Source organism: Poecilia mexicana, unplaced genomic scaffold (assembly GCF_051168715.1).
Source record: "Poecilia mexicana isolate PSO_F unplaced genomic scaffold, ASM5116871v1 scaffold_6, whole genome shotgun sequence".
In the NCBI taxonomy this organism is placed as follows: domain Eukaryota; kingdom Metazoa; phylum Chordata; class Actinopteri; order Cyprinodontiformes; family Poeciliidae; genus Poecilia; species Poecilia mexicana.
The window spans coordinates 4,871,649-4,885,146 of NW_028263375.1; the positions used below are offsets into that span (position 1 = coordinate 4,871,649).

Here is a 13,498-nt window from a genome sequence, read left to right on the forward strand (position 1 = left end):
TGTTGCAAAAAAAAGATTAGCTGTAGCTAAAATATCAACATGTACCAATTTATTTTTGGCTTTCTATTAATTTATTTTTCTGGTTTTAATTTTTTTTTATTTATTCTTGTATGTTGACTTCCTGTGCTCTGAAGGTGCCTTTTAAATAATAATAATATTATTATTAATAATAATCATCATTATTATTATTACTGCGGTCATATATAATGAATTACGTCCGGATGAACCTCGTTTGTCAGATTAAAACATCAATCTTTGTGTAATTAATATGTGTTTCACTTTTCAGTAATGTTCTCATTTTTTAAATATTGGCTGCATGTACGTAAAATAAACTACAGTGTGAACAGAACCTGACGGAGCGCATTCTGTCTCCTGTAAACAGTTTCGGTTATTTCCTCATACTTCCGAAACAAGAGATGAAAACTTTAGAAGTGTTTAATGTTTTCCTCCACAGCACGTGTCTTCTGAGCTTTAACTTCCGTGTTGGCGTTGCCAAGGTAACAGCAGATGACGAAGCCCCTCCCTCCCCCCCGCGCTTCGTCACTACGACAGAGCAGAGAAATTCCTGCAGTCTCGGAGCTGCGACATCACCTGTCCTGTCCACAGTGAACTCCTCAGCCTCCGTCCAGCTGTTTGTTCGGCGGTGAGACTTTTATTCTGAGCGACAAACTTTGTTCCAGCCGACCGGGAAACTTTAACGGTTTTAGGTAACGTGAGAAACACCTTGGCGTCTGAGAGAAGTTACAAGGAAGTGCGTTTCACACACTAAAAGTTTATTTGAGAGCGTGAGAGAGGTTGAGTTTATTAGAGGAAGTTTCTAAATAACAGGGAGGAAGAGCTTGTTTTATCTTATTGGAACAGGTTTTCTTGTTCATTCCTGTCTGTTGCTCATTTCCTTGAAGACCTGCGCTCATTTATCGCAGCTTTTCGATGTTACTTCTATTATACAGCTGCTTCTGTAACTCTTCCTTTCTGCTGCCGAAGTTCGGTCTGATATTGTATGTATGTATGTTTATTGACTTGGTGATTTCTGTTTTCTAAAATGCATTTTTCTTCCTCAGATGGATTAATTCCTGCAGGACGATGTGGAGATGAGGTGGGGAAAGTTTCAGGTGAGCTGAGACAACAAAGCAGCTCAGGTGTGTCTGATTAAACACCTGCTTCCATGTAACCGTACCGCAGTTTGAGACAAAAACATGAACTGACTATGAGATTTCATGATCCGGTGGGTAATTACTGTTAACATGTAGGTCATTCAGATCGTGTTGTTTTGTGGTTTGACTTGGAGGTTTTGCAGAGCTTGGTTGTGGTTGAGACTCCTTCACAGTTTGTGACTGCGGTCCTGATCTTGGCGCTGCTAACTGCTGCAGGTCTAACAGCTGTTACCTAAAACTGATAAAGTCTGCATGCAAAGCACACATTGCTCCTGAAACTAAACAGCAGAATGACGGCCAGGCTAAAGTTAGGCGCGAAAAACATTTTCACGTTCACTGATAGGCAAACAGAAATCCTGGACATCAACTACATTTCAGTTGCCAGTCAGAAAATATGGATCCTGATGTAAACTGTCCTTGTTTTCCAACCTATCCACTCCTCCGATTTCAGCAAACTTAACCAGAAATTAAAGTTGTTAACTTTTCTGCTGTGACTGGTAAATATGATTGATATTTTTCAGTCTTCTGGTCTGGCTGGAAATCCAAGAAGTTGGTTTTACGTTTAGGTATTTTAACTGTTAGATTTTCACACCATTCCTCTGATTTAATTTAATTTTTTTTATTACCGATTCAGTGAAATGGTTTAATACATTAATCTAGAGCCTTTTATTATGTTGTAGTTACCTTCTATTATTTTAGGTTTGGAAAATTCCCATTTACAGTGAATGCATCATGAGCAGAGGTGAAAATCACTCTTTCCGAACAGTTTGAACTCGGTTCCCTTTCTTATGTCCTCTCGTCTTGCTCGCTCTGACTTATCATTTCCGTCATTCTTGCTAAATATTTTGGTTCAACTTCAAAACAAATTCAGAAAAGTCAAATATCTTCAAAAATATGTGAGCTGTTAGTGAAATTATTAGTGAAATTTGACAGAATGAATTTACACTGTGGAATATGAGAGAAGCTACAGGGTGAATTGGGTTTAGAGTTTGGGAGGATCTGGACTTAGATTTCAAATTAACTGAAATTCAACCTGAATGTTTTTTAATTGGATCATTTTATTCCTGAAGCATTTTTTTTTGCTGTCAGTCTCTACATGTATGTCTTGTTGTTCATCATATCTGTATTAATATGGATCATCACTCATAAATTAATCAAGAATCCTGAAGAAGTGCAAGTGGGAGGCAATCTTCCAAACCAGTGCTCCCAGTCCGAGCTACATCAGCCAGTCAATAAAGCAAAGGTTTACCTGTCAGAAGTCATTAGTGTCAGAGGGAACATTGTCCCAAAGAGAATACAAAGAGCAAAGGTCACTACAGGTGATTTCCTACGTGCTTTCTGACCGAACACCTGCTGTGGTCAGTTGGGCAAAATTGGCAATGCAGTCGGCAAATCTCAAAAGTAATAAAAAATTAAAACCATGAGTGAAAGATCTGCTCTAAAGCTTCACTTTATGAAGCTCAAACTGCAGACAGGTGTGAGACGCAGCTGATCCTGTAGAGTGTCAGCATGTTGTAGACGGTCAGCTACGTCTCAACTGGCCATTTGGCTCAAATTGGAATTACAAAAATGTATTTGCTTAATGGAAATTAAAAACACTTTTTTAATTTTTACACTAGGATGAGATTTATTTTATCCACAAATTGGTGAATTTCACAAAATGCCAATTCTATGAAAATTTGTCTTGCGAATCTGAATCACGAGTCGAGAGAAAAATTCAAATGATTGAGAAAAATCAGTCATTTGGTGGAAAAGTCAAAGATGACAGACAGGAAGTGGTAGAATGATGGTGTGGTGCGTTTAGGAAACTCCTGGAAAATCAACAGTTTGTGAACATCAGCAATGAAAATGCAGCTCTTGACACGTGGTGGGTGTCAGCTGAGGCACATTAGCTTCTGCTAAATACTGTGTTGCTATTTCACCTGGCGTTAGCAGAACTAATGTTTGATTAGCGCATTACAGTTATCAGCATCCACTGCTGCTTGTGACCATTTGGTGACTAAATTCACCTGCACACCACACTTTTCAGTTTAAGGATTTCTTAAAGTTTAGGGACTTTAAGGATTTTGAAATGTTGTTACCATTCTTCATGGTAACAGTATGGAGTGTACTATTGTAAGCTTTTTATTTTTAGGTTTGCGGTTTTGACTAGCTGCGTGTTTTTAAGTTTAAAGTATGTGAATGTTCCTTTTTTGTGATTCAGTTGTATTTACTGGACTAGAGGTTGTAACTAAAGACCCTCCTTCTCTTAGGTTTCATCTACTAATTGAAGAGGTGGTTGCTAAGAGATGACAATCAGTGACATTGCTGAAAGCCTCGGTTCCACAGCCGCCTGAAGCTCCACTTCCTCCAGCCCTCCGTCTGCAGCTGGCTCGTAGAAAACTCTCACTCACACCATGGCAGCTTTCACTTCTCCGTGTCCTGACATCAGCGTGGCCCGGACAACGCTCCAAACACGAGGAGGCAGCGACCAAACGAGCGCAGAGGAGGACGACTCGAGGAGGAGCCGGAGTTCAGATGTGGGACAGAACACCATCCTGGAGAAAACTCACGAGTTCTTCCAGATGTGCGACACGGAGAACAAGGGATTCATCACCCGCCGGGACATGCAGGTGAGCCTGCTGCTTGGAGATCACACCCAAATCCTCGCTGCATCTTTATTCTTAAATACATGGATTAAATGTAATCGGATGAAACCTGGTTGTTTAGAAGTTTGAATAGCACTTTAGGAGCAGAAGAGATTTGAAAGGAAATCTGTAATTAAATGAAACTGGAAACCTTCTTTTCTCTTAGTGTTGCTGTTTTCGTAGAACCTTTTCACCTCTCAGAATAAAGAATCATTTATGGCTTTGTTGTCCCACTGAACAGAATGCAGGGACGGCCGGAGCGCTCATTACTGATGCCAAACAGGAGCGTGATGTTACTGTGCAGCTCACTCAAAGCAACATAAAAGAGACGGAGACTCTTTGTCACACAGCCTCTCCACCTGCATTATTGTGCAGATTCTCTGGTCCATCAGAAGCTCATCCAGGGCTTTGATGAGCCACTTCAATGCTTCGCTTCTATGGATCATAAATACTCAGGAGTAGCTTTGATCTGCTGTTTATGGTCATGATCTGGTAATTAGGCCCAATTCTGCTAAATGCACTTCAACAAACTGTTATTAGATTCTGTTTAAATGATTTATACTTTATCTGTGAAATGTTTCACATCATTAAACAAATCTTTCTGTCAAAGATAAGCTGAGTAAATACACAGAGCTGTTTTCAAGTGATTTAAGGGAAATGGCCGTCAGTCTGGCCCTTTGTGGAAAACTAATTGCTACCTAAAGCAAATAAGCAGCTCTGCCACTCCAGGCTGCAATCATCTGTCTGATAACGGCTGTAAAGATTTTCACATCTTTGTGGAGGAATTATGATTTAATCTAAAGTGGCTCAACTGGTTTAATTCAGCAACGCGGCCAAGTTTGACTGTTGGTTCAAAGTTCTGATTCTGAAATTATAGTTTTTATACCAGATGTAACAGGATACCAGCTTCTAAAAAGTTGTACTTTTGTTCCATCAGTTTACAGATTTATTTATTTTTTTGTAAATCTGAGATGAACTCGTCCATGAAAGCCAAGTCTCTTCTTTCTTATATTGTGACCTCTGACCCTGAGGCAGGGAGGCCTGCAGAGTTTTAAGCTGCGTTCCATTTGCCTTATTTACCTATTTATTCGAGGAAACGGCGTTCCGGTTAACATGGGGAGAATTCCCAGCAGGAGTTTCCGGTTCCCAGTGGAATCCACCGTCGGACCTCCTGGATGAGTTGTTGTAGTCGTTCTGCTGGGTTTTCCTCTCCTGGGAACGTTCTCCACTGTTCCACGTTTTTTTCTCAGCTTCTCTGCAGTCCAGGAGCTTTAGGTCAGGACTTGTGACCATTTCCACACTGATGTCAGATTTTCTCATGTGTTCCTGAATTTCTTCACATCAGAACATGATGCTCTGCTTGGTGAATGTTTATCCTGCTTCATGTTGTCAGACAGGTTCTCCCAAAATGGCTTCTTTACTCTGCAGGTCAGACATGATTAGTTACGTTGCACTATAAAACATGGTTGGTGTATTTGATTTAATAAGGAGGTTAGTTTGGATAACTTTGTTCTGTCAAATCATCATTTGAAACCTAATTGTGTGACACTGATGGTTTGATTATCTGGAACATTTAGGATAAAACTGAAGCAGAGGAATAGGAGGCTGTAACTCGGCTCCCTGCAGTTTGTTTGCAGGTGAATCGGTTTGTTGGTTCAGACCAGGACCTCCAGCTGGATGGCTTCACTGGTCTGCTGTTTGCTGAAGCTCCGCGTCTCCAGCAGATAAGACTCTCCAGAGCAGCTGGTTGTTGAAAGCAGATGTTTTCCTTTCTGTGTCCAGCTCTGGGTTTTACGGGCGGCTTCGGTCAACACTGAACCCTGTAAACACTGAAAAGCAGGCTGCCAGAGGCGAGGCTCTGCTGGCTCACAGGAGGATCTCCTGACGTTTAAAATAAGCTGCTAATGCCAAAGATTTTCCTCCACATAAATAGATTTTAATTTACAAATGCATTTTATAGCAGCAATTTACAATAATTTGGGAGAGGTTGTGTATTGTCTAGTTGGTCAAGTTCATTAAACATCCTGGTTAACATGATCTGGTTTACTGAGATGAGAGGATGAAAATGTGCGTCTTTCTCCTTTACTAATAGTTGCTGCTCCACATAACACTTGCATGGCAGTTGTTATAGCTACAGTGACATTCGTGTCCTTGGATTTTGTTAACCTGATGGGTTTTTTGTGCTTTCTGACAGAGGCTGAATGGTGAGCTTCCTCTGAGTGCAGACGAGCTGGAGAACGTTTTCGATTCGCTCGATTCTGATGGGAACGGATTCCTCACGCTGGAAGAGTTCTCCTCTGGTTTCAGTAAGTTTCCAAAACTAAATACGACTCCGACCTGCATCTGACCTGCTTGTGCTTATGAGCTCGATTTTGTGTTTTTGTAGGTGCGTTTTTGTTTGGCCGTAGGATTTCTGTAGATGACGTCATGACTGAGAAGAACCTGAGTAAAAGCGTGCCGGAGGTTCTGTACCAGTCCCAGTGGAAGGAGGGTCCAGGCGCGGCTGAGGATGACGAGGAAAAGCACTTTGCGATGCTCATGGAGAGCCTGGGGGCCAGCAGCCTGCTGGAACAGTGAGTTCAGGGTCAGGTCTGAATGTCTGCGCTGCGTTTCAGGAACTCGGCCGGGATTTTGGTGGAGAGATCCGGATGTTTCTGCTCAGCGTTTTCTGTGCTGCCAGTCAGATGTTGGTGGGATCCTAAAGAGTAGGAGACCTGCAGAAAACTAATAAGAAACTTTAAAAAACGTCATTTAAATTCAACTGTTTTAAAACTTATAAAACATTTTTTCATGGGTTTCTTTTTTTTTCAGCTGCCCTTTTTATGTCCAACTAGAAGATTGAATCTTATGTAAGATGTAGGTCGTCTCTCTTAAGATCTGGATGCTGCATTTAAGGAACTTATTGATTCTGCAGCATGATGGGAGCAGAGACGACATGTTTGTGCAGGACAGACTGATCTTCATTTGTTTGGGCATTAAATGAAGCTTAGTGGATTTTTGTGACATTCCTGATAAAATTGCCCAGATGCCCGTTGTTACTCCGTTCATAGAATACCACAAAAAATCATTTTAAATTCTAATCAAGTCATAGACCAAAGTTTTCAGCTTAGTGTCATTGGATGCAACCCAACTGGAATTTCAGACAATTTAGTGCATTTTACCTATTATTATTATTATTATTATTATTATTTTAGTCTGACTTTTATGTTTTTGTCTTTCAATAAAAGATTTTTTACTCCAATAATGAAATGCATCTTTTCAAACATTTGAATAAGTTTTCAATCCGTTTCTGGTTCACCCATTGCTTTTTGTTTTGTTTTTTCCCCATTTCAAGAAAATTAAGACTCCAATGTTTTTATTTTTTTAATCTAATTTCCAAGACAATTACAAAACTAAAATCTTTTTCTTCCTCTTCATTTTAATGACAAATGAAGAGAAACCTGTTTAGTCCTTCAGAAACGGCCAAAGCCTCACCCTGTTCATCTTCCTTTAGGGGAGTCTGAAGCTGATTCATGGCCTAGTCAAAGTACAGACTTGAGTTTGACTGAAAATCAGTGGAGTAAAAATGTTTGAACTCTGTCACCAGCCCTGCAGAGGTGTGCAGCCTGTGGGCCCAGCTGCGCCGCGATGAGCCTCAACTTCTGTCAAACTTTGAGCTTTTCCTGGCCAGAGTGACGGCGCAGATCAGAGACGCCAACCAGGAGAAGAGAGACATGGAAAGTGCCCTCAAAAGGTCTGAGACGCCATCAGCCTCACCGAAAAGTCCTGGTTTCTGTCACCTGTTTAAAAAAAAAAACAAAAACACAAATTTTACTTGAACTATAAGTTCATTTCCTTATATTGCATATTAATGACTTTTATCTGTTTAGGAAAACGGCAACACATGACGATGAGATTCAGCACCTGTATGAAGAAATGGAGCAGCAGATAAAAACCGAAAAAGACAAAATACTACTGCAGGTAATTATTTTCCTTAACTTTTTGTATTTGGTCAAGATTTTAGTATTTCCATTAAATTTCTTTTTAAAAACTTTGCTCTAGGACTACGATCGATATCTGTCCCGAAGTAAAGACCTGGAGCTGCAGCTGTCCAGCAAGGAGAAGGAGCTGGAGCAGCTCTTCCAGAAACAGAGACGGGTCGGTGGAAACGTTCAGACTCCAGATCAAAACCTTTCAGTCATAAGAGAAAATCAAACAAACCATAATCTGTTGGAGCAGGAAGAATCAGGCGCAGGATAACTGATAACATGAAGCCATAAAAATATAATGATGACATTTAGCATCTCTTCATCAACGCTGATTAAAATGGTTGCATCTGAGCCTACAGCTCATTCCAACTTCAACATGAATCCATGTTATTCTCCAGTTTTTACTCAAACTATATTTACTGGAGCTAAATTCCTAAAACAGCTGCTTTAATTCACATTTCAATAGTTTCATCAACGTAAAACAGAAATTCTGACTGAAAAGGAGCAAATTAAGACTCTGCATGTAGTAATTTTTTGCACTGAAAGGTGAAAAGTGCTAAAAGAGCAAATTCATATAAAATATCTTTAATTTTAAAAGTTCAGTCATTTTTCTTGAACAATTTCTGTCCAGTTGGAGTGTCAGTGTCAGGAGCTCCACAGTGAACAGCATGAGACCAAAGTGGAAAACGTGAAGCTGAAGCAGACGAACGACGACTTGGCCCGAGAGCTGGAGCTGGTGAGCCAGGAGCTGGCGCTGGCGCAGGAGCAGCTGGGTCTGCTGCAGGAGCAGTCGGCTCGGCTGCACGAGGAGAAGGAGATGTGAGCAAACGTTCAGATCAGTCGGAATAACGTCTGGCTTCTTTTGACACTACTTGCTGTCTCTGGAAAAACCTCGTTGTTTTGTTGTTTTCTCTACTCTGGCTTATATTTGGATTTGAAGGAAAACTCCAGAACAAACTGACTGTTTTTGCACACAGGGAGATCTACAGACTTACTGAAGGACTGCAGCGGGAGCGAGCCAGTCTTCACAAACAGCTGGACCTTTTGAGGTGTGGCTCCATCGTATGCATGTTGACGTCTCAGAACTTGTGGTGCGACTCGGCTTAACATTTTTAATCAGGTTAATTGTAGTGTCTGTAATTATATTTTATGCTTTCAATTTAAAAGCTGTTTTTGCAGCTAAATTGTTACATAGAAATATGAACTCAACAACAAATATATCTGTAGTTTTTAATGGGATATTCAGATTCTTCAACCATCAGTTTGGATCAAAGTGTTTCTCTCTGTTTATTTTTCCAGAATTTCTCTTATTCATGGAGCCTCTTCAGAAATGTGCACTCTGGATGCTACATTAGCGTTAGCTGCTACATGCTTAGCATTGAGATGCTATTTTAGGCTACCATAGCTTCACTAATGGGTGAACTCATTTTAGCACAACTTGAACACAACAGTCTTTTCCATCGTCCAATCAGATCGGTTTGAAGCAGAGATGAACCTTCGTCCTCATCTTGGTGGACGTCGCCTTTGCTTCAGATTTACTTTCACTCCAAAAACACATAAAAAAGGAAGCTAAATGTGTTAATTTATCTATGTACTTAATCTAAATGAACTCATGTTCTTAGTAGGGCCAGGACTTAAAGATGAAAGTCTCGTTTATGAAGCTTGCATGTCGCTGTTAATTTGCCTCAGTTATTATGGATCATGTGTTTTGGGACGGAGTTCAACGCTGGACGTCTGGCCCTTCATCAGGACAGAATCTGTTCCTTTTGTCATTTTAAAAATCCTCCAAACATCTAGAGAATTAATTTATATTGTTCTAAACTTTGTGCAGGTAAATGGTGGGTGACTTTTCACCAGTGCAGACAGAGAGTCTGCATAGTCAGTTATTCCTGAAATGTTTTGAGTAGCATTTGAATATATTTTGTATCCATTTTTCTGAAGTACTTCATATATAAAACATCTGAGTTTCAAATACATTTAATTTCAATATGAACAGAGATTTTCCAACATGTCAAACATTCAGTGGTGACCCAGCTTAGCTGATCTCTGTGTCCTCCAATTTCAGATGTGCAGAAAAACTATTGTGATTTTTACCTTCTGCAGCAGGCAGACATACTGAAATAAAAGCAACGTTGGAATAAAAAGATGAGATGCTCTTTATGCTCTCTGCCTTTTAAATCAAGAGCTTTATTTACTCTGCTTTTCAGTCACAACATGTGATTGGTCAGGAGACATGAGTAGGACCTGAATAAGCCCAGATTGTTGGTGATGTTTGAGGTGATCAGTAATGCAAAAACGTGGCGAACTCTAACCCCTAAAACAGCCGTTAGTTTTCATCTGTCTTTTTATTACAGAGAAATGAACAAACATTTGCGGGATGAAAGAGACATGTCCTTTCAGGTGTGTTGTGTTCAGAGAAGTACAAAACATTTTCTGTTTTTCAAATCAAATCTTTTTGTCCAAAACCATGTATTAAAAATTGAAAAACAAATCTCACTTTGCAGAAATCAAAAGGAACCAAGAAAAGCTTGAAGCACCGGTCCTTTATTGATGGAGTGAAGCAAGCAGACACAGATGTGTTTAAAAGGTAAACCACACAGAGGTGTAGCTGACGTAGCAGCAGCAGCTTCATGTTTGGTGTTTCTGCAGTGAGGATGAGGAGGAGCCGACCTCCACCGCCCTGAGGCAGAACCTTAACGGCGTCTACCAGCTGTCCTTCCCAGCTGAAGCAAGGAGTCGTTTCCAGAGGATCATCTCCATAGAAGAAGACCACCTCCCCTATTTACTGAACAGCGGCCTGGCTCAGAACGCCCTGCAGATCTGTGCTGAAGTGGAGACTCAGCTGGATGATGAAGACGGTGTGGATGTGATGAGCGAACTTCACCGCATGTCATCGCCGATCCCTGAGCAACAGTCTGAGGAACAGCAGATCCCGACATCTCCAAGAGGTCAGCCGGTTGGCAAGGAAACCACCATCAATGTAAGCGTCGCCACATGTAGCTGAGCTGGACTAAAGTAAACCAGCAGGTTCACTGGGCCCAACGTTTCCTTTAATGGTTCCCAGGAGGAAAGTGTTCCTTCGGCTCCTGATCGCCTCTTCAAGGTCGTCCTGGTGGGAAACTCCAGCGTGGGAAAAACCTCGATCCTCCAAAGATTCTGTGACGACCGCTTCCACCCGGGAACCTGCGCCACCGTCGGTACGCAGTGTAAACGTTTTTCACTTCCTGTCAGTCGATAAAAACTAAAACGACAAAGTCATGTTGGGCTGCGGTGATGTTGGCTGTGACTCGATGGGAACCTGGCCACACCCCTCAGTGGCTCTGGACTCCGCCCACTTTGGCATTTTTCTACATTTGTCTGAGGGTGGACAAATAATAAATAATTTCTGATGTCATTCTGTTTTATGAATTTAGATGTTAGATTAAAAATCTGGCTTGCAGTAAATTGGTTGAAATTCTCAGGTTCTGCTTCAGTTTTTCTTTCCTTTTTCCTTCATTAATTGGTAAATGTAATACCCACCATTCAATGAATACATTTTTGTTTGGTGTTTTTTTTGGTTGAGTTTGGACACAGCAGTGGCTCTTCTGTTGCCTTGGGAACCATTTTTAATACTTCAGTGAATCACAAAATGGTCAGATTGCACTGAAATAAGGAAGATAAACATTAAAATAAATCACTTTTTAACTTGTCTGCAGGCATAGACTACAGTGTGAAGACAATAACTGTGGACAACAGCCAGGTGGCGCTGCAGTTGTGGGATACAGCAGGACAGGAAAGGTAAGCTCCATTACAAAAGTGTGAAATTTAGAGAAGTTCTGGTGTCTTGGATGAAAGTCTTCGGCTTTCTGCAGGTTTTTATGCAGCTTAAAGCACCGTGACATTAGGAGGAAGTGACCAAAAGTCCACTTATAGTCACTTCCTGTTTCTCCTGCAGGTATCGCAGCATCACCAAGCAGTTCTTTCGCAAAGCTGATGGTGTGATTGTGATGTATGATGTAACCGCTGAGCAGAGTTTCACTGCAGTCAGACAGTGGCTGACGAGCGTCAAGGTAACGGATCCGCAGAGTAAAAGTCTGTTTTCCTGAGAAATGACTCCAATGTGGACCAGTCCTGTCCAGCCTGCTGCAGCAAAACCAGCTGCCTGTCCTACGCTCATCACATCTACTGCTTTTCAGGAGAGCACCGGTGGGGAAATACCCATCATGCTCTTGGGAAACAAAACGGACAAAGAGGCAGAGAGGGAAGTTCAGAAGGAAGTGGGCGAAAGGCTCGCCAAGGTCTTCAGTTTAAATTATTCCTACAAGCATTACATTTTTATTTGGGGTCAGAATCATGATTATACCTGGAAATGCATTTTAGCACTCTGAGATTAGCATTTTATCTGCTCTACTGCCTTTTATTTAACCCTGTTTTCCTGTTTGAAGGACTGCCAGATGACCTTCTTTGAATGCAGTGCATGTTCTGGAGCCAATGTGGCCGAGTCCATGGTGCATTTAGCCAGGTAAGCAGCTGATGCAACAGTAAAACATGTTCTTAAATATGCCAGGCGTGTTCAAAGTTTGCAATAGGGCCAAGTGAAACATTAGCTCAGCTGTTAGCGCATTAGCAAAAATGTACCACCTCTGAATGCGTTCATGTTTTTGTCAGATTTGGTTATGAAGTATTTAACTTTGAGTAAATTCTGATTTTTAATTACTGGTTTTATTTCTAATATTACAATCAGGCTCTAAATTATTTAACTTTCAGAAAACTTTATGTAATGAAAAAATATCATGTTATCATATCATAATCATATGTCATTGGAGTCGGAGTAGGTGTGAAAACGTGGTGGTGCAGTTATCACAGGTTTGAGTTCAGGTAAAAACCGTCTGTGTTCCTGTTGGAGCTGATCGTCTTTTATTTTAGGATCCTGAAGGAACAAGAAGACCAGCAGAAGGAGAAAACGGTCCAGCTGATCAGCAGCCCCTCAAAGAGGAGATCCTGCTGCTAAAACACTCAACACAACGTAGCACTACCCTTTAACCAAGTGATTAAATGTCCTAGTTAAATCACATGTGCCAGTCAAACACAAAGAAAATTCAGGTTGAATAAAATAAGTACCATTAAGATGTTGTGGGTTAAATGTACAACTAGCTGAAATATTTAGTACGTTTGTTTTATTTGTATATCCACCGTAACTTGAATAGTATATTTATCTGTTCTACATATTTATTTCACTTATGAAGGGCATATTGTTATATTGATGTAGATCCATCATGAGACATACTAAATGTTTCACTTCCTCTATATCCATGTTTAAAATGACACATAACAGCAAAGCACCGTAATTTAAGTAACTTTGCATGAAACTTTATACCTTTAAAACTTTGAGTTTTAACTGATGTAAATTCAATGCAGTTTATTTCTGTTTATGTGACATTTCTTCATATAATGTTTAAAAAAAGAGCATCAGTGTGTAGAAGTACTTTAATTGCACATGATTTTGTTCCAGGTTTTAAACCTAATTGTTGTTAGGTGGCAAGTCATTTTTCACTGAAAATTAGTTTTGAATATTTAATTTACTTTGTTGTAAATTTTAAGAACAGATTGGATTAATTTTAGATGCCAAGTATTTTATGAAGATGTTCTGTAATTTGTATGTTTAAAATTTAGTCTAAACTTTATTTTTGTCACTAATGTTTCACTACGTCAAGAGTCTCGTTAATTTAATGTATATATGGAAATGTTAATAAAATGTTTGAAATTCATC

At 40.3% G+C, this 13,498-nt stretch overlaps 1 protein-coding gene across 4 annotated transcripts; it reads left to right on the top strand.

Moving 5' to 3' along the window:
• The first annotated feature begins 537 nt into the window (after nt 1-537).
• cracr2aa (calcium release activated channel regulator 2Aa) lies at nt 538-13,496 on the top strand. Of its 4 annotated transcripts, none has more exons than XM_015000257.2 (19): nt 538-643; nt 1,062-1,139; nt 3,407-3,766; nt 5,976-6,087; nt 6,168-6,354; nt 7,368-7,514; nt 7,651-7,741; nt 7,823-7,918; nt 8,381-8,568; nt 8,727-8,798; nt 10,104-10,149; nt 10,254-10,336; nt 10,399-10,729; nt 10,814-10,946; nt 11,445-11,526; nt 11,684-11,798; nt 11,925-12,026; nt 12,174-12,250; nt 12,655-13,496. In XM_015000257.2, the coding sequence occupies exons 3-19, from the start codon at nt 3,551-3,553 to the stop codon at nt 12,737-12,739; spliced, it is 2,163 nt and encodes a 720-aa protein (XP_014855743.2). In that variant the 5' UTR covers nt 538-643; nt 1,062-1,139; nt 3,407-3,550; the 3' UTR covers nt 12,740-13,496. The 4 variants fall into 4 exon arrangements, with proteins under 4 accessions (XP_014855743.2, XP_014855740.2, XP_014855742.2 ...); XM_015000254.2 differs by having other exon boundaries at nt 1,062-1,112; XM_015000256.2 differs by having other exon boundaries at nt 559-751; nt 1,062-1,112.
• The last annotated feature ends 2 nt before the right edge of the window (nt 13,497-13,498 follow it).